The 21,916-nt window shown below is 37.1% G+C and overlaps 1 protein-coding gene across 3 annotated transcripts in view; it reads right to left on the bottom strand.

Moving 5' to 3' along the window:
* Positions 1 to 21,916, bottom strand: part of LOC149784325 (gamma-tubulin complex component 5-like) — a 238,976-nt gene that overhangs the window by 171,715 nt on the left and 45,345 nt on the right. For 2 of the 3 annotated variants that reach the window (XM_089932364.1, XM_089932365.1), the window contains exons 5-8: positions 20,113 to 20,192; positions 10,824 to 11,089; positions 6,331 to 6,420; positions 4,733 to 4,826 (exon numbers count right to left, since the gene is read on the bottom strand). In XM_089932364.1, the coding sequence (XP_089788490.1) occupies positions 4,733 to 4,826; positions 6,331 to 6,420; positions 10,824 to 11,089; positions 20,113 to 20,192 (530 nt within the window). Of the gene's footprint in view, positions 1 to 4,732; positions 4,827 to 6,330; positions 6,421 to 10,823; positions 11,090 to 11,628; positions 12,579 to 20,112; positions 20,193 to 21,916 lie in introns of those variants that run through there. The other variant, XM_089932366.1, reaches the window with a different exon arrangement.

Below are 21,916 nucleotides of genomic sequence, written 5' to 3'. Positions count from 1 at the left end.
CATCTCCCTCATCAGCGTCGTCGGAAAGGCTTTCGCCCGTGTTGCCTTGGCGCGCTTGCAGATCCTTGCCTCCCGTGTCTACCCTGAGTCCCAGTGTGGATTTCGAGCCGGCAGGTCAACTGTAGACATGATCTTCTCACTATGTCAGCTGCAGGAGAAGTGTCGCAAGCAGCAGATGCCCCTCTACGTTGCCTTCATAGACGTGACGAAGGCGTTTGACCTGGTTAGTTGGAGTGGACTCTTCAACTCCTGCAGAAGATTGGCTGCCCCTCCCACATCTGCTTGCTGTCATCATGTCATTCCACGAGAACATGTACAGCACAGTGTGCTTCAATGGCACAACATTTGAAGCATTCCCAGTCATCAGCAGAGTCAAACAAGGCTTTGTCCTTGCGCCGACGCTCTTTGCCATCTTCTTCTCCATGCTTCTCCAGTACGCATTCAAGGACTGCAGCAAGGGAGTGTACATCCACACCTGGGCTGACGGCAAGCTGTTCAACATCGCCCGTCTCCATGCTAAGACTAAAGTCACAGAGGTACTCATCTGTGAATTGCTCTTCGCCGACGATGCAGTCTTGACATCACACACGGAAGATGGACTTCAGCAGCTGGTATGCTGCCTCTCCCATGCTTGTAAGGAATTTGGACTGACCATCAGTTTGAAGAAAACGAACATCATGGTGCAGGACACAGACTCCCCTCTCTCTGTCACCAACGATGGGTACAACTTGGAAGTTGTCGAGAACTTCACATACCTCGGGTCTGACATCTCCAGCTCACTCTCCATTGATTCTGAGGTGAACGGCAGGATTGCCAAGGCAGCAGCAGTGATGACCAGACTTAACCAAGGAACAACCCCAACCTCACCGAGAAGACCAAACTGCGTGTCTACCAAGCCTGCGTGCTCAGCTCACTTCACCTATGCAAGACACGAGAGGAAACTCAACAGCTTCTACCTGAGATGTCTGCGGCGCATTCTGCACATCCAGTGGCAGGACAAAGTACCCAACACAGAGGTTCTAGAACACGCCAACATGAACAGCATGTTCTCCATTCTCAGCGAGAGGCACCTTCGCTGGCTAGGCTATGTCAAGAGAACGAACTCAGGGCGCATTTCCAAGAATCTGTTATATGGGGAGTTAGCAGAAGGTGCATGACCAACTGGACGACCACATCTGCGCTACAAAGATGTTTGCAAGAAGGATAAGAAGACGGCAAACATAAATGTCAACGACTGGGAGAGCTGTGCAAACAACCGTTCCAGCTGGCATCTAGCTGCCAGGTAGGGAGTTCAAAACGCAGAAGAACAGAGAAAAATAAAACAAGCTGAAAAGAGAGCTAGAAAGAAGGATAAACAAAAGCTTACTTTGGAGCTACGCCATCGTCACCCGTAGACGGACGGACGGATGCCAAGACATCTTGGCCTGAAGTCCTGAACTCTCTGTAACATCAAACTTCTTTCCTCCAACTCAGAACAAAACATGGGTACAGATTTTGTTATGTATTATATGTGAACAGCAGCCCTTCTTTCAATGCCTTAGAATGAAATGTTCAGTTGGTACCTCTCAACCTGAAAATTAATAAAGGCACTCCTAAATTTGAACATTTTTTAAAAAGTGCAGGTGGAAAAAAGCCAATTCTCATTCCGCATCTTCGGGGTTGTAAATCTGCATTTGACCACCTATTATTTTTAATAAAAAGTTTTTGTGACCAGGAAAAATTGCCTTTTAAGAGAACCGAATGATGAATGCTAAATTCTGAATAACATATATTCAACTAGTTCAACATTCATGGTTTAGTAATTCTAAATAGCCTTCCCTCCAAATGCATAGACATGAAGTTCTAAGAAATCTGGTTGAATGCTTACAAATTGACCAATCAAATAATGCCAAATATAATTCAACTGGTTCTTTTACTTATGCACATAACATCTGTGAATTTAGTTCTGCAAGAGCAACAAGGTTATTTCCAAGGCTGCAAGTTGATTCTCTGCAAGACAAATAACACATTTTATACTTCTCTGTTGGGTAAGTGGGAAATAGTGAGTTTTTTGGAGAGCAAACAAGTAAAACTGAACAGCACTTCAAATGCCCACCCCATTAATAGGCATCTATGTAAGAACTACTCAGGCATGGCTGACTCTAGAGATTATTGACTAATGGGTCTCAATCACCTGGACTTTTGATCAAGGTATGTGGTCTTGAACAAAAGTTACTGTGTAGAAATCATTGTATTATGTATTATACATACCATTACCATAATCTCTGACCTCTAGACCCCAAAATCAATAGGTTTCATTTTTACACCAAGTGCAAGCCATCCACAAGGAACTTACTTTGGAACAAATGGCCCAAGTGGGCCTCATGTCCATTAATTCATCCAATGTGTAGGAATAAAGAAGATTTGGAGATACTGTAGTAGATGTACATAATTCACACAAATATTGCAACTGTAGAATTGGAAGGAGTGCTTGGAGCACATAGCTGATACATTTTCTATTAATGCCAGTGTGATACACCTTCTTTTCTGTTTATAGTCACAACCTTAACCCTTTTACTGTGCATCAGTTTGGAGGCTGACCTGCTAAACGTTTTGAAACCCATGCATTGCAGTAGGGCTGAAGAGAATGGAGATGATTAAGAAAAAAAAGACTCCACCATATCTCCATATGTCCTGAATAGATGTAGATGATGTCAACCAGAACAGGGAGACAATGCAATTCATACTTAGAGTAAAAGCCCGGAGGCTGATGTTGAGGCCAAAGCGAAGAACTAAGAATTGACAAACAGAGTTATAGTAAGCAAAATAGAAAAACTTGCAGGAGACAGGCTGGAAATATAAGAAAATATGCATCTGTCAAGTCGAGATTGACAGCATACTCACCCTATCTGATGGAGTGGTGGATTGACCTCACTGTCTCCATCTTGAACTTTGGAGTTGCAATGAATATTTTGAGGCAACTCAAGTTGATGATGGGTTTGAGCTTGATATTTGCTTTCTGAATCAGAAACAGCTGTGAACACAACTCTGTGGATTGTGGAACAATCTCAGCTGCCTATTTTGAGAAGAAAGACCGTACCTCCTGTTGAAGGAAGTCATCCTTCTCCTGGTCTGCCATCAAGGCATTGGCCGTAGTATGGCTGAACTTCTCGGTTAGGGACCTGAGTGATTCTGGCCTTTGCATCCCAGGCATGGCAATCAGGCCAAATCTAACATGGAGAATGTCACCACCATGTTCTTAAATGATGTGACAGATGACATATTTTTATCTACTTTACAATGCAACCATCAAGAGCTGGAAGGGCCATACTGAAGGCATTAGACTGCATCTGATACTATCGAGAGGAGAAAGCGACTGTAACTTGGCTTTGTGAGAAGGAACCCTTACATTTGCCAAAGTCACCAATCTGACCCAAAAGCCAGTCGTTAATCTCTTTAACCTTGTCAATGATGGTGTCTCTTCCTCCTCCTCAACATCAACAATCACCTTTACTTGTAAGCTTGGTTAGTGATGGGGGTGGAGGGCATCCTGAAGTAGCCAATACCCAATAAATTTCCTTGATGGCAGCTTGAAAGCTGAATTCAGTCTGCTGCATAGTCGATCTGAAGTCTGCTGTATAGTCAGATGGATATGTCAGCATCTCATCACACTCAATGTGCACAAGTCCTCATCTGGGTTGGCCTGTAGCACTACATAAGTCATGCCGAGTAGCAATGACAACTCTGGTCTACTGTAACGTCATTAGCTCTCATATGAGAGTAGGTGGTGAGTAATCAAAAGTCTGGCATAGCTGGCTGGTGTGAACAGCATGTGGTCAGCTTGGATGCTGGCAGTATATATGATGGTTCGGCAATCACTTGTACCAGCTGCACCAAAGGCCTGGCTGAATGGACAGATTTCTCAATGAAATCTCTGGTATAGGAGTGATAAGATGGCAATGGCACAGTTGGATCCTATCACTATGATCCCTGTAAGAACTATTTTGGCTGGACCATTTCTATGAAAAGGTCCCCATGCTGGGACAGCTGGACTGCTGGTGTCAGCTGAGGGCTGGTGATGTCATGATGACTGGAGATGGCTGGATGACCAGTAATGGTATGGCAGCAATAAAAGCTGGATCTGACAAATTCGACATGAACCCCATGTGCCCCGCTTTACAGGGCTGAAAGCCATCCTCAGACATTCAGGTGAACTTGCACCTTGTGAGCTGCCTAAAATTGGGAATTACTCCCCAATGAATTGATATTGCCTATAATAAACCATAAGTTGTCTTTCTTGATTTAGTTCATCTTCCTTCCCCTCAAATCGAAAAGGACTACTGCTCTGAACGAGCACTTCATGCATATAGTAAACATCTCTCCAATATGTGAAGAAAAAAATGGAACAAAAATTAATTTTTGCATACGAGGGAGACTCAAGTGAGTGATGGTGGACTCTCCTAATCCTGGGAGAAAACACCCTTATATGGGAGGTTCATATGCATGTGTACTGTAGAACTCAAGTTATTATGCTGAGTAGGAACAGTTAACTGACAAACTGATAGACTGTGTCAAAGCATAATACCCTACCAAATGGCTTACATATAATAAAGTGACTTTCTCAAATCTAATAATTGCTTCATCTAGGTTCATATTTTTAAGGTAAATGGATCATAAGTACCTTGAGAATGAGAGTGTTTAATGGTGACTGTATAACCATGGTGACCCCTCAGGCTGGAATAAATGTACTTACTGTAGTGAGATGTGACAGCATAATGTCATTCCTGGGTTTGAACTGCATTCCATCAAACTGGAAGATAAAAAGACTGGACACGCCTGAAAACATCCTACAACAAACAAAAGAATATGGGAATAACTGATAATTTACAGAGGTCACAGTCCAGTTATGCAGTACATATATATCCCAACCTCATAGAGAGGTATAAGCATAATTATCGCTATTACAAGTGGCAAAAAGGCATAATTTGGGTGTAAAAAGTGTAATCTATACACTACATGCTAGAAATAGAGCTCATATTAAAAAAAAAAACTTTTTTTTTACTACTAACCTGGTTTGGTAGTTAGTAAAAATTCTTGTCACAAAGGGCAAATTCCATATGGACTAGAACCAGAATACAAACACAAAATATACTGAAAAATTATTTATATTCAGCACCTTCTTCATGTGTAACTTTTGCTGAATGATCGTGAACTGGAATCCTGCAATGATCATGGTGGGGTGCTCAGCATGCTGAATTACATTATTCTCACATTCCTCTTTTAATGTTTATAAAGCTATGTTGATCTGTCCCTTTTTCTGACTGGACATGTTTTGATGTTTGAAAAGATCCATCTGCTCTAATGTGGTCCATCATATAACATCCACAACTCACACCATAAATCATTTCACTTAACATCTGGCAAATTTTCTTTCAAAATATAGACTGGTTCATTAACTTACTAGCATAAAATGATTCTGTTAGGCAAAGTTCACTTTTGAAGATACCAGTCTCTTTTCTTGGAAATGTGTCATATACAGTTGCTATAAATAGCAAAAAAGGAAAGTGATCTTATGCTATTCTTACACAGCAATCACCTTTTTAAGAATATTCTCAGATTTATGAGTGAAATTAAAGAGATACAAATGAAAAAATAATTTTTTCATAAAAAACAATTTTTTTATTTTTTACTCTCAAACTCCCCGACACTATGACCATCTGTTCAAGAGGAGAAGCAACAAGATTTTCAGTATATCCACTATGGAGGCCATACTGGCTAACAAATTTGCACCATTTTCATTTCGAACCAACTAGATGGGGCCCTGAGTGGCCGAGTGGTCTAAAACGCTCTCCGTTACAGATCACTGCCATGGGTTCAAGTCTCAGATTCAGCCAATGTGGGTATGTGAGAAAGCTTGCAAGTAGCTTCTCGTGGGTCAGTGGTTCTTTCCAGGGTTTTCCTGGGTTCTTCCTCCACCATTAATACCAGCCACCATGTATAGCCTATCTTGTGCTGAAAAATGGCATTAAACCCTACAACAACAACAACAAACTAGATAACATAAACATTTTGTAGTCAGAACTCCATGTCAATATGACAAGCTGTTCAGGATGACTATCACTGGCAGGACTTTCACACTGAATGTTCAAGTGGCACCACTATAATTTATTAACGACTATATGTTGAGATGAAAGGGTACTAATCCTAGTAGTTTAGGAGTAGCAATAAGAAATGCCAGGTATCAGATGCCAGATGAAAGATACTTACATAAATTCCTCTGGTCTGTGACCAGTAATGCTAAACATCAATCAATTTAAATTTACTAGAAGGCTTGTTTTGCATCCTACCTACCAAATAATTTCTCTCATGAACTGAATCTCTGTGAGCAGAGGCATGTTGCCAGCCGAATATAATGGATTTGTTCTCTCTTGAAGCCTCTCCCTGGAAATTAGACACAAATTTCACTTAAAGTGTGTAGATGTTGGAAAATATAATATCACAGGAAAAATAAGAGAAAAAAATGTAAGGGCTGTTCCATTAAAAAATACATGGGACCCATAGAAGGCACTTTTAAAGTGGGGTACTCACCCACAGATGCAATTTAATTTTTCTATATCATTTTTAATATGAGCTCTGTGAAATCAAAGTACCCTGGCATATATTGGTTAAAAACTGCCTTCACTGGGTACCATGTATGTTTAAATGGAACAGCCCTAAGAGTATCAATTAAAAAAGAACTGACATTTCTGATTGGAATAAACAGGGATCTCTTTATAATTCTATTCATATTCTATTAAGGTAACCAGTTTTGTGCAGTCACATTTTATGATATTACAATAATGTATAAAGGAAAACAATACTATATCGTTTATGACAAGGAAAGATATTTGAAATTATTTTAATGAGCAGAGAATTAAAAATTTAAATGAAATAAATTAAATTAGAGCAATTGCAATGGTTTACCATCATAAAATACCTCGATTTTACTACATATTCCACCCTCTACCTTATCCTGTACTAACTGTTAAACTCCTACATTTATCCTTCTAGCACATATAAGAAGCATCTTCCTGCTATGACTGCCAAGTTTAGTTATAAAATATTTAAAAATATCACTGTAACTGAAATTTAGTAACTTCCAAACTTTGGATCCTTCCCTCAAGAGTGTAGATGAATGACATCCATCTTACAGATTGTAACCCTGATGGTAATAATGCTATTTAACTTTTGTGTATTTCCATGCAACAGCTCTGGCAGAGATGTGGTAACAAAAAAATGTATGGACAGATGATGGTATCACAATGTCCTGTGCTTAAAAGTTAGGATAATAATTACTATTTAAAAAAGTCAAGCAATTTAATGTGATCAAAATGCATCAGTTTTCCAAAAAGCTTAAAGTTTCCACTATATTTAATCTGTGTTCATTCCAAAAATGGAACAAGTGGTGCCCCATGGCTCCTACTACAGACCTGCAGATAGTATCAAGGCCTTCTCAGTAAGGCAGTCGATTTTTTTCCTCAGCAAGGTGTAACAAAATCTCATGTATTGCTATTGTCAAAAAAGATAGTCAAGGTGAAAAAAAATGCATTTAAAAGTCCAGAAGTGTGACTTGAGACTATTCCAGTGACAGTAAACATTGTGTTCAACTCAGAAGTTTGTAAAATTTACTTGAACCTTAATTACCTCCTGTATAGTTTCACAAAGTGCAATTCCAAACCCTGTGGAGATCAATGGTTGCTTAATATCTCTCAACCTGATGTTTAAAACAAAGTTCACATGGGCCATGGCAATAGCAATCATCTTTCCTGCTATACTCAAATCAACATACGATTTCCACAAAATATAGTTGTTGCCATTCCTTAATTTTTTGTCCAAGAATGTGAATATTATTCTTCTGTAATAATTTTTTTAAAAAGAGGTTTATTGCCTATTTCATCCTGACATGTCGCTTGTTGGATCCCATTTAAAAAAAAAGTAATAGTTTGATCATGCAGACATTTTGAATAACAAAACATATGCCGTTTTAAGCACCTGAGGTAATCTGTTAAAGTTAGTTGGGTTCCCGGAACAATTCCACTGAATTTAATATTTAAGCCAGATCTGAATCAAACACAGCCAAGACAAAATCTGGATTTTACCGCAAACAATCATATTTCTGTAAATTTATGCTTTTATTCCTTAAATCCGTACTTCAAGAGCCATTTCTGTATAACTTAGGCAAATTCATAAGGGTTGGTAGGTCTGCTACTGGGATGAAAAGTGGGGTTGTTTCAAATAAGAGCCACTCAAAGGACTGACATTCTATTAACTGAAAAGAATTTCCAAAAATTCAAAATAAGACCATTTCTTCTTTCTACTGCTGAAACCATCCCTAATATTTTTTAGTAATACAATTTTTTTCCTTCAAATTAGCTGTTGTGGTCAAATTTGATTAAAGATCAATGCCATTTTTACTTAGTACCAAATAGACAGCATTAGAAGTCATCTGAAGAAAGACCATTTGATATATAATCACACACTCAGAAGAAGCAGTTATACTGATATTTTCAGAATGCTGGCCATGATGGATGTTAAAATCATTGTCATTTTCATTTAGACCCAACCACACGCCATAAAACCATATGACAATAAGACTTTCCATTTAGGACAGGTAGCAATAAAATGAGAATCAAGATGACAGTCATGGATACCACACTGGATGTCAGATCGGCTCCATCTTCATTTCAGCCCAATATCATAAGACGTCTTTCAGTGAAAACCCCATGTTTACATGACCACCCATTCAGGTGGAATAGCAACAACAAGATTTTCAAGACATCCAGGCAGCACTATTTTCAGTTAGGACTAAGCTGATATCATAAGAAGCCTTGGATAAATCTGATTGACTTTCCATTCAGAAGTAGTAGTGATAGCAAGATTTTCAAGATAGTAGCTATGATGGCCATAATGGATGTCATGTTTTTACTTAGGACTAACAAGACATCACAAGAAGTGTGCCAAAATATTTTAATTAGACATTTTGTGTAGCCAACAAATTATACTGATTTTGTATCACAGTGAACATACTGCAAATCACTGATTCAAAAGATTGTTTTCTGGCTGGACTTTGATTTTCTTTATAACATAGTTGCCTGGTTTTGTTTTTTTAATTGTCCCTGTCTTGCCAGGCAATGGATTTTTCTATCCCTTTAGCTACGGAAGCCACGCCATTCTTTTAAGAGCCAACCCAGATATAAGTTAGTTAGTGAATGGTTTATGAAACATTTCTAACAAGTTTGATCAAAATTATCTCCGCCATAATGAGAAGGAACTGAAAGTAATTTTTCCACCTGGTTGCCAAGTAAGCCACAGCACTGATAGTGAAGCCACTATACTACAATTATGCTCAAGCATAAACTAAGAAACATTCTTATGAAGTTTGATCCAAATTGATATACCCATTCTGGTGAAGTTGGAAAATGGCCTTCCATATTGTTCTTATGGAAGCCACAACACTGCATGGGGAACAATTCTGAAACAATTTAGATAAAGAATATTCTAAGAACAACTCCCACCAAGTTTAATCAAAATTAACTTAGACAGTCTAAAGAAGTAGAAAACTAAGTTTTCAAACTAACTGCTAAGAAAGTCACAGTATTAGTAGCAGGATTCCACTCCAGTCACATATCTAACAGAGCATGTTATAATATACATTATTACTAGGTTTAGTCAAAACTGTCTCGGCTGTTCTGCAAAGATGCAGTTTATGAGAAGTCCAAAATAGCAAATGCAGACACGTACAGACAATCACATAACAGACACAGGACCATGTTTTAAGCTTGCAAGGTCTTTGGCCAGGTGAGATAACTTAGTCCTGTACTTAAGAAGTTTTAAGAAAACATGTTGCCACTGAGCATTTAAAATTTTCTCAAGTTAGTTTTTATCCTAAAAATCTTACAGCACAAAAGAATGACATTTTAAAAGATCGACAGATATAGGCTACAAGGATTAAGTTTATATTATGGTTTATGGTCTTAAACTAAGTAATAGAAAAGAGTGAAAACCAGCAAGTTTTGTAAAATTCAAAAAATAATTGATTTATCTAGAATACAAAGTGAAAATTTAAAAGAACTTACAGTACAGTGAATTAAATCCTAAATAGTCCTAAAAGTTCTAACACGAGTCCAAATGTAAAGAGTTCCAATTTAATTCCAGTGGTGTTCCAAATAAATTTCAATACTGAATATGCTGATGTGACTATAGTCTCTAATGTGCTAATGTGCCAATGGCCTGGAATGTGGCAATGTGTTAACAGTCTTTTGATGTATCACAATAAATTAATTCAAAAATGGTCTTCACTGAATTACCTGCAACTCCTAATTAATGTTTCAGTCCATGAACACTTGAGCACTTTGTAAGTTTAGGAATTTCAAGTGAAAAACTTCATATCCTAGACTCAGATTCAAGTAAATATGTTTACTATTAGGTACTATTATTAATGATCTGAATATTTAATCTATAATCATTGAGGCCTAAAAGTTATCTATAATTATACAGAACTATCAGTTATGTACTATGTTATTTACAAAATAAATGTCATTAGTCAGGTACACTATTAATCTGATTTTCGAAAAAGGTCACTTACAAAATACAGATATACATAAAATCATTAAGAAAAGCCAACAAACAATACAAATTAAATATACACAACAGTTGTAACAATGAAAATTTCTAATATTTCTCTAAAGAGTTTCTCAATTTTATGAAAATTCTACAATGTGGTACATATAATTCAAGCAGAAATATAGTCATTCACTTAGAGAAGACACAGAAGAAACTTACTGAGGACACCTTACATTTCTTACCAATCAATGGAAAGGTTTGATGAAGGATAATCTCCCATTTCCCGACTACCATCTACCATGCCTTGCCAATACTGAATCACCACATTGTTGATCAACCAACCATACCCTGATTCAGCTGGTGTGGACAGGTCTTGTGACAATAAATTTGATTCCAGTAACTCAGTAACAGATGTTTCCTCTTTGATTCTGTCATCAAATTTTAATACTGCTGTTTTTTCACCACTTAGTTCATCCATGTCCTTATATTCATCTGTCCATTCTTCATCCTGAAATTATATTTTTATCAGATATTTCATCTCATTTTAATGTCAAATACTGCAGCAACAATTAAGAGTACTGTAACAGCATATTATATGCCTGCCATGCTGAATAGTCATTTATGTAGGTAACAGAAATTTCTGTGCAGAAACCACATTTCTGCCATCTGTCACAGTTACCTTGACTACACACTCCAAAACCCATAGTGTTCTTCTTTATCCCAAGACCATGCCATCCATGAATTTTAGTCCTGGTATGTGATGTAAAACTAATGTCATTGTGTGAAAACCATTTTTATTCTTTCAATCTCAGGGACCATGAGCTTTGACCTCACCCAAGTTCATGCCATCTACAAAGTGTAGTCTATGTATATAATGTAGAAATAATGTTATTGCATACATGCCAACCTCCCCATGAAGTACAAGTGTAAGTTTTGCAATTAAAATTGGCAGAAAGGATAATTTGGGCATACAAAGCTTAATCTATATATTTCATGCCATAATTAAGTACACTGTATGAAAATTGTATATTTACTTTTGATACTAACCTGGTTCTGCAGCCTGTCACACTTCTTGTCACCAATGGACAAAATCCATATGGATTAGAACAAGAACACAAATAGAAAATATACTCAAACAGTATTTATATTCAGCATTCACTTTAACTAATCTACATGTGTAACTTTGCTGACTGATCGTGAAGTCTTGATGTCTTCAATGAAAATGACTATCTCGTGCACAATCAGCATGGTGTATTACATTACTCTGATATTCTTTTAAAGTTTGTAGAGTGGTGTTGTTTTGTCTTTTTTTTTATATCTGATGTGCTTTGAAGTCTGACAAGATTCATCTGCTCCAACATTTTCAATTGAATATCCACCTGTAAAACCACTAAAGCCTGTTTCACTTAACATATGGTGCCATTTTCTTTAAAAGTACAGAGTGGTCCTCTACTTAACTATCTTTTCAATTTAATGAATCTGTGAAACAAAGTTTCAAGTTAAATAAACCCATCTGTTTTCTTGGAAATGTGTCACATACAGTTGATATAAAATAAATAGAAAATAAGGAAACAACATTATGCAGCAGTCATCGTTTTAAGAATATTCTGAGAATTATATGAGTGGAATTAGATATGATAATAAAAATGACAAACAACTTTTTAGGGCTGTTCCAGTAAAACATATATCCCCCCAAGGGGCGGCACTTAAAAAAAACTTCTGTATGAGGTTGTATTTCAAACTATTTTGATTCTGACAGTGGAAGGTTGGTTAGGAAAATCACTTCTATTGCGGGTTGTGTTAACATAATGAGAATTCGCTGGTGGGGTTGTCAGAAAGAAGACAAAAAAATGAATATATATTTAAAATCGCATCTAACCCCCTCCTAGAGGTCTAACGTGAATAAAACATTGGGGTCAGAAAATGATGCCAGTACACGCAAGTGCACATAATTTGTACTTTTAAAGCAGTTATACGCGTTCAGCAAATTACATCAACGTCGCGGATATAAAAAATGTGCTTTGCGCAGTATGTAATTTTTATCAAACTTAAAAGTGGATTTTGCGATGTAATTCATGCTGCCGCAGCTGTCTCAGAGTGCTTGATGCAACATCCAGATATCTGGATTACTTCGGTTCAACTTCAATGGCTGTTAAACTAAATTTGATTGCTTCACTGTGCCCCGGAAAAAGCGTTTTATGGTAGTTTTAGCCTTACTTTCATCATTGAAGTTTTACAAATGCGTGTTTCGAATAAGGGCCACACAGGAAACCAAAATGGCTGAATCACAACACGGTTTGTCTTCAGACAACGTTTTCAGTCGGTAAATCCTGGCTCGTGATAGCTTTGATGACAATGAATTATATGTATATCGGTCTGTTGGACAGCGGGAAAATGTCACTGGAAATATCAGTGTGTGATTTTGAGCCCAAAATTGATGTTGAGTGCGAGTCCGATGTGTGTGTTGGATGGACAATATGCCAGTTATATTTATTCAAGATACCCATGTCTGAACAAGCAGACTATGGGAATGTTGGACTTAAAACCCTAATACAGCATTATGGAAGAGAAAAATCTGGCATAAGAGGCAGCAAAGCACTGATTCAAGGAAGTGAATCTTTGGCAGAGCTCATGTTAGTGAAAACTGACAGAGGTCCCAGAAACGCTTATAATCACGCATATTTGGACGCCAATTTTTTTTATTTAGGTGGGCGGTAAAATTCAAAGACTGTCCAGTCCTGCTTCAGTCACCTGCACAGTGGGAAAATGTGTTGATCAGTTAGCTGTGCTGATATTTACAATGACAGAATTTAGTGACTGAAAGCCCCCCCCCCCCCCCAAGTCGTCACCACTATAAGAGTACATCAAAAGAACATGCTCTAATAGCTGAGCGGCAAGATCAAAGGCTTTGACTGTTAGCTGGGTGGGAAAATCTACTGATATTTACAGTGCTTGAATTCAGAGGCAGAAAGACCCAGAGATGTACATGTGGTCATTTATAACAGTACATCAAATAAACAACTTCTAAGCTTTCATTACTGTGTTCATTTCCGACTGTAACGGAATAAGCAGTGCACGTGACTTTGGAATCATAACAGTTGAGATTTAGACTTGAATGAGTATTTTGTGGTTCAACGGCAAACTGACGAAGAATGTAATGAGATTCAGGAGAGTGCTAAAGTTGCTAGAACCTATAGTTTGGAAGGGACAGTAGCCAAGTGTAAGAAAGTGTGTGATGCCTAGCTTAGTGCTTTGAATAAGACCCTCCTTGGATCGAAAAATTCAGACTCACTCTGATGGACAAACAAGAGCTATGTCAGTGTTGTAAAGAATGTAGAAATTAAACTATGTGGCAACCAGTAGTTCTTATAATTTGCATAGTTTTCTGGGAGGGGACTGCAACTTTTGCTGGTGGGACTCATATTTTTACCAAAATGGGGGCCATGGACTCTTAGTTTTAAAATCCAAACAAGACCTCTGGTTCAAAACTTTTCTTTTGGGAACAGAGATATCCAAGAGAGAATACCAATGGAGCCATACCAGTGACATGTTGGAAATTGCACAACCATAAAGAACAGTAACTTGTTTAAGCTATTTATGCATATTTATTTCAGATAGCAGGCAATGAAAGGAGTTCACAGCACAGAATAATATTTGTACACAGAGGAGGAGGATCATATTAAATTCAGAAACAATTAACAGATTAATGCTCATCGGGAACATCAAAGAATCCCCATAAAACATAATTAAGTGTTTGTAGATCTCTAGTTGGAAAAATCACTATAAAAACAAAAGAATAAAGAGACAAACTTTTATATCATGCAGATGCATGACCAAATGAAGTACATGCTCGCTATGTGCAAAAATTAAATGACATTAAACATAAGAGACTGACTGATCTGTGTAAACTCAAAGCAAGATGGATAAAATCCTGTTTGTGTTCGGTTCTTCCTATGTATATTTTGATCATGGTGGTATTTTCTGCAGACCTTTTGGCACTTGGTTCCAAGCCATCATTTGGTATTTGTATACAAACTGGATAACTAAAAAGTCTATTATTTAGTACACTACATTTTTGAGCAGTGTCATTAAATAATGATGAAATTGATGAAAAAATACTTGATGTCTTTACTACACTACTAATCTGTTCATCCAGATTCTTTTTTTTTAACCATCTCCTTTAGTCTTACTGGTACCAGTGTTTTTAATAAAATTGTAACTTTTATTTTCATGCAATCTAAATATTTGTAATGATGTGTTATTGTCAAAAGGTAAAATGCTTAGTGTTGTAAAATCTAAAACTATTAATTAACAAGGGACTAAAGTAAAAAGTGGGCAGAAATTATTGCCATATTACAGTGTTGTTAGAAACAACAGAATAATTGTACAAGATGTATTTTTCAAAGTTGTATAACTAGCACTCATACTGTCACCACATATTCTACTTAATAATATTATTTCTGTATATTCCTATCAGTATTTTCCCAGTGGTAGTAATTTTCTGATCTGATGTTCATTTCTTGTGCAGTTTTTACACATCAAGAATTCTCACAGTATCATTAAAAATCATTGTAATCTGCACCAAATTGAGTTGTTTGAGAATTTTTTTTTAAACCCAAAAATCACTGAAGCTACGAGTTCTTGCATTAAAGTCTCACATTAAATAACATTTGAAGTAGCCACGATAGTAGTTTAGGATGCATCTGTACTAATTTCACCTTTGGTATATCCAGATCTTGAATGTGATGAAGGAACATAGATTCAAAATAAACACAGCAATTTTAGAACTTCTTCATTGTCTATGAATCAAGTATCCAAGTCCAACTGAATTGTTAGAGATTGTTTAATTCTTTTGACATCGTAATTAGCTGTCAAATATGGAGTAAGCCTATGGTCTTTCTGTCATCCCAACCAAGACCCCACCACAGCCACGTGACATGCCCAATGACATCACAGTAATAATCGCTATATAACTAGAGATGACATCTCTTCAAGAATTTTGATTTCAGTAGAGCCTTAACTGAGTGGAACAGTAAGAAAGAGTGACAGATATTTAAGTGTTAGGGAGATATTTAACAATGGCTATTCCTCCCGCCACCACTTCCTTATTGGATATCACGCACACACAAAACTTGGAGTAAATCCTGAAATCCTGGCAGCATCCCTGCAGGGGAGATAACTTGACTATTCAATTTTATTGGTCTCTGGTTATCCCATGGTATTTCTGTTACTTGAACATTATCTTACAGTGTGTCCAGTCAGCATGGCAAAAAAGGCTTACAACCATTGAGAGTTGTTAAAGGACTCACATCACTACAGATGTGAAAGAATGAGAACCATACTATAAATCGGTGTAGATAAAATAGAGTATACATGGGTTTGACTGTCCCTGGTTGGTTGATAATGAAAGTAAGATTTTAGCAAAAACAATCTTTTCAGAGCTTGTTCTACTTGTAACTGAAAAAAGTGAGGGTCATTGTTTTATTAACATAATTTCTGTCTCTTTACAGACCTGAGTTTGGACAACTCGTTACTGAAATCAGCAGCTGTCTCTTTGGTGCAGTATTGAAAGCACACATTTCAAATTTGTATAGATCCAGAAAATCATGCAGCTATTATGTTTTCTTTTCACAAAAGCTGCCATAGATGTGTCTATACTGATACAAATTTGATCTTGAGCACTCAAAATTTTAAGTTATTGAATTTAAAATCATGGTGTTTGCACAGGTTTACAGTGGGAACTGAATTAGTACAGAGAGTCCTGAACTCTTGAGTTTTGTACTGAAATATGGAATCCAAGCAGAATACATCCAGAAATGTAGAGGTTTTCAATACTGGATTTAGTCTCCCCATTGCATTTCACACTGATATACATATTCACATATCTGTATAGTATTATGAAAAGTAAGTGAGAAATTTAGATACATATCATAAACAAGACAAACATTATGTGGGGGGACAAGATCATAAGAACAGGCTGGAATGGAGAAGTATAATGAAAACAATAATGAGTAGAAGTGTGCCTTTTTTATGTGTGCAACATTATTTTCTCAGCTTCAGTAAGAAATTTCATCAAAAGACAATAAAGGGTGTACAGTTAACTAAACCAATATGAATTTAACTACTTAAAAGATGTATCAAATCGATTTTAACCTTCTGGCCTGTTTCTGTCCATTCTGGTGATAAGTCCACTGAATCAGTATGGTTGGAAAAATATTTGGCAAATTTAAAAATTTAAAAATCTTTTGGCAGATTATGATTATACACTACTTCTGCCTGAGAGATGTGAATAATTTTATTTCTTGGTTTGTTGATTGTAGTTGTTGCTCAGTTCAAATGCATCATTGAAAAAACATTGATGCATTCTCATACTTCGTTACAAATATTTATTACAGATGCATATCTCCAGATATTGGTGAATATAGTGTGAATAAGTTGTAACAGTTCTAGCTGGAACAATGAACATTGTTAGAGAAAATTTAAGTGAGCTAAAAGGTAAACTTTCTGGCAGTGTCTGATGCTGGATTACTCAAGACTTTTCCATCTCATATGCTCACCATGAAAAATCCATTTGTATCAACTGATGATGACTTTTAGGTAACTGTCAGAAAGGCATAATTGTCAATATTCAAAGGTCTACAAAAACTACTCGAGTCAAAAGTTATAAACTCATACAGCTGTGATAAAAACGATTGACTAGTACCTTTGCTGCTGTTGCCACAGTTGATTAGTTGGTTGATTTAGTTTGGTTTGAGTTTTTGTTGTTGTTGATTTTTTAACCATATATCAGGTAGAGGAAGAACCCCAAAAGACTACCAACCTAAACTGGTTGACCTGTGACACAAAGTCACTCTGAGAGATGTGCAAGTGATGTAAAAGCAAGCACCTTAGTACACTTGGGCACATAGAGCCTCTGCTGATTTGACGTTAATCTCCAACAACCAAAGTCATTTAGATGTGAGATCTCAGGTTTCAGTAGATCATTATGGCCTTTACACCATTTTCAGATGAAGAGAATCTATATATGGCAGCCAGTTTTACTGCTGAAGAAAATCCAAGTCTTTTTGAGACACCAAACACCACTTGTGTAGAACCACTGACCTTCCACAAGTAACTGGCAACATTCTCATTTACACACTGGAGGCAAGTAATCACATGACAAGCATCCTGTACCACTGCCATGGAAGCCCCTCAGATCTGTATCACAAGACAAACATCTTATACCACTCTGCCATGAAAGCCCCTCAGGCCATATGTATAAGTCTCATATGAAAGACTAGAAGTGGGAGACAGAACCTGTGACAACTGGATTGAAAGTGCAGAATGTTACTGCTAGGCCATCAGTGATGATGATGATGATCCTATTGACAATACAGTTAACTGCAATGACATTGATTTTATGACACTCTGGGAAAAATGATTACTTGACTTTCATCCATTTTTAAAAATCTAACTTATGATATAAAAATATTTGACTTGCTATATTTTTTTTAAAAATTTATATTAGTCTTGCAACAAGGCATAAAAATAAGACATCGGTGACTGAAAAAGATGTTCTTACAAGAAATGATAAAGTGTAAAAGTAGACAGAAATAATGCAACATCACTTCCACCGGCATCAATGGTTTTTTTCTGACAAATCATGTATTATAAGTTTACCAAAACATTTATTGAAAAAAAATAATAACAAGGAATCTTAGAATCTGACCAAAAATTTAAAGGAACACAAGATTTAACCATTATTCTAATCAAAAGCAGCATGCCTGAGAACAAAGAAAAATAGCAAGACATAGTGATCACTTTAGTAAACACACAGTTTAGTAAGGATACAAATTCATGATTTCTGTATTAGAACAGAAATATCTATTATAAAATCTGCATTCATGGATGTTAAATTAGTATGTATTAAGGGACTGATCAATGACATCTATAAATAATAAGCCACTATGAAAATTTGTGATTTCACAGTATCAGAGACATACTTGGCTGACAGACAAACAAACAAAAGGACAAAAGATTGATTACAGTGAATGAATACAAATAAAAATATGCAGTAGATTATATGAACTATAAAATTCAATAGATTACCTCCAGCCAGCTGCCATTTAAATCGCTTCTGTCCCCAACCCAATATTAAAATCGCCTCTACCACCCACTAACCCATAACCAGAAATTATGTTTAAAAAATATGCTTCTGTAGGGGGCAGTGTTTTTCGATTGAAACACACCTGAGGGTGTATCATAATTTTTTTAAATCGCTTCTGTTGTGGGTTGGTTGAATTTAAAAGTACCTTCCCCCGGGGGGAGGGGGGGAGGGGTATATGTTTTACTGGAACAGCCCTTATTGCTTTATATTTATTTTTTAATATATCAAAAAAGTGTAATCATATATCGGGGAAGACATAATTAAGTGGGAAAAAGTAATGATTACATAAAAAACATAATGGATGGCATGCATATTATTGTGCAGAACCCATTTTTATTTTATTCAGTGATCTTACTGTTTGACTTTTTGACATTTAAATTGTGAAGATTCTTCTCTATCTCAAGTGCAAGCCATCCTCAAAGTTTAATAACTGCAAAAGGTGGAGAATTCAAGATCTTGTGCAGAAACCATTTTCTCCTTTCAGTCTGTGACCTTGACCACTGACCTCAATCCTGATGTCACCATAATTTTTCCCCACACCAAGTGCAAGCAATCCACAAAGTTTGGTAACTGTAGCTGGTGGAGAACTTGTTGTTGTTCTAGGGTTTAACACCATTTTTCAGCACAAGATAGGCTATACATGGCAGCCAGTATAACTGGTGGAGGAAGAACCCAGGAAAAACCCAGGGAAGAACCACCGACCCATGAGAAGCTACTGGAAGGCTTTCCCATGCTAGCCGAGCTTTGGACTCGAACCCACAGACAGACAGAGGTGAGATGGCAGTGATCCGGAACGGTGAGCACTTTAGACCACTCAGCACCCCTGGTGGAGAACTAGAATTACCATGCAGAAACTACTGTTCTTCTTTCAGTCATTGTTATGTTGACCTTTGACCCAAAAATGTAAACGTTTCATCCCTACAACATGTGCAATACAGCCACAAAGTTTAATACTTGGCAATTCATTTATTTTCATAATGGTTTTGCAAAAATTAAAGTTTTTCGAGTATTCAAATATATGGAATGGCAAGGAGTCCCAATGTTTACCTGAAAGATCATTGTTTGTCGGGTTTTCTAATTTGTACTATAACCAGGAAATACACAAATCTTGTTACTCCCCCCACACCCACACACAAACAAAATAGCTGTTGATGGTGAAGATCTCGAGCTATTTTTCAAAAAGCATTTTCTTTATCTCAGTGACCATGACCTATTGACACTGAAATTTATAGGGTTATTCTTTACCCAATGTGACATAGTTTAAAGAACAACATTGTAGCAAAACATGCTCGAACTTATGGCAAATAAATACTTCCACTATTCAGAATTATGTTCACAATCATTCTGCCTGCCTAGAAAGAAGAAAAAAAGAATGTAATACTTACAGTGGTATCCCCATCTGAGGGAACATATATTTCTTCTCCTTCCAAGAGATATGCTCTCCAATCAAACTCATCCTTTGTCTCTGAAATGAAACAGTGGACCTCTCAAAACAACAATTTTAGCAAAGTGTGGCTAAGGAACAAGGAAAATTAGTCTTGAACAAGGAATAATTTACATTGCCCTGAGAATTAATATTTATTATCACCACTTATTCAACATAATAAAAACAAGAGCCCCAAATATGCCTGCCATCACTCACAAGTGTAGTTGACATATCATCTTGTGAATACAAATTCATACTCATAATTAATCTGTAGAGGGGCTTGGTGGATACAAATTCATACTCATAATTAATCTGTAGAGGGGCATGGTGGATACAAATTCATACTCATAATTAATCTGAAGAGGGGCTTGGTGCATATAGTTGATATAGAGACTAATGTTGGTGTCATTAACTTTCCAAGAACATAAATATTTCCATGACCATATATCTAGATCACTTTCTCTGCACAAAATGTACAACTTCTTTATACATTCAAAAATGAAGATTTTGGGGGGCAAGCTAAATTTTATTTATGCTTTACTTAGCTGCCACTATTATGTAGCTAACCTATTTTCATGCCAAAAACTCACAGTCCGTTCCATGAAAATACATTCTCCCACAGAATGAAGAAAAGTCAGAATAACCTTTTGCACACCACTGTATGTCATATGGTAATCTGTAAAAGGTAGATACTGTAGTATCATTTAATTTTGTTGGGCTCAATTTTTGTGGTTTTGTATTTTAAAAAAAGGCATTTTCAAGGGTTCTTAAACTTGTGGTTTTGCCTGTTAAAGTCTGCAAATTAGTAGGTAATTAATTCCATGTTTCAACCTCTGCAAATACCTGAAATAAAGAATACAAAATAAAACTATGCCGACACAAATCGCGGTCATTTTAATTTATAAAACGAGACCCAGGCTATGTGATTTGGGGCTGGTGAGACAAAGGTTGGGAGCTGGGTATTCCACCTTGTCACAAACAGGTCCACCAATGGCTGGTTTCATTGGGTACACATCTGAGTGAAAACCGAGGGATGGAGACCATTCCATCTGTGTCAGCTAGTTGTTCTGGACAGTGAATCTGCTATTATTTAGGCGTCCTGGAATATGACTAATCTGGATGTGGATTTGTTGTTGATGACACCACTTTAGACATTCCCACACCAGTATGCAAAGATCTAGGGACTTGGTTCTGGCTTGCCATTTGAGATAAAAGTCACCACCATAGAGTTGTCAGACAGAATGAGGACTAAATTCCTGCCACCAGTGAAAGGCTTCAAAAAATGCCTTCACCTAGAGAATAATGATACGTAAATGCCAGTACTAGGGAGACCACACTCAAATGGCTTCCCATATAGAAAGTAGTAGGTGTACCACCCCCAACCGTCTGTACTTGAATCTGTTGTTGTTGTTGATGTTGTTGTAGGGTTTAATGCCATTTTTCAGCACATGATAGGCTATACATGGCGGCCAGTAGTAATGGTAGAGGAAGAACCCAGGAAATCCCCGGAAAGAACCACCGGCCCTCGTGAAGCTACTGGCAAGCTTTCTCACATACCCACATTGGCTGAATCCGAGACTTGAACCCATGCAGACAGAGGTGAGATGGCAGTGATCCGTAACAGACAGCACTTTAGACCACTCTGCCACTCGGGGCCCCTACACTTGAATCTGTACAGACTGTGATCTCTGATGGTTGTACTTGAAGATGTATATCCTCTGTGAGCCAAGTTAGGTCGCTCCATGTCTGCAGATGGTACCTCA

This window comes from Sinohyriopsis cumingii, chromosome 14 (genome assembly GCF_028554795.1).
Source record: "Sinohyriopsis cumingii isolate HCF-2022 chromosome 14, ASM2855479v2, whole genome shotgun sequence".
NCBI classification, from domain to species: Eukaryota; Metazoa; Mollusca; class Bivalvia; order Unionida; family Unionidae; genus Sinohyriopsis; species Sinohyriopsis cumingii.
The sequence above is the reverse complement of the archived record's forward strand: the minus strand, read 5'-3'. Positions and strand labels throughout refer to the sequence as shown.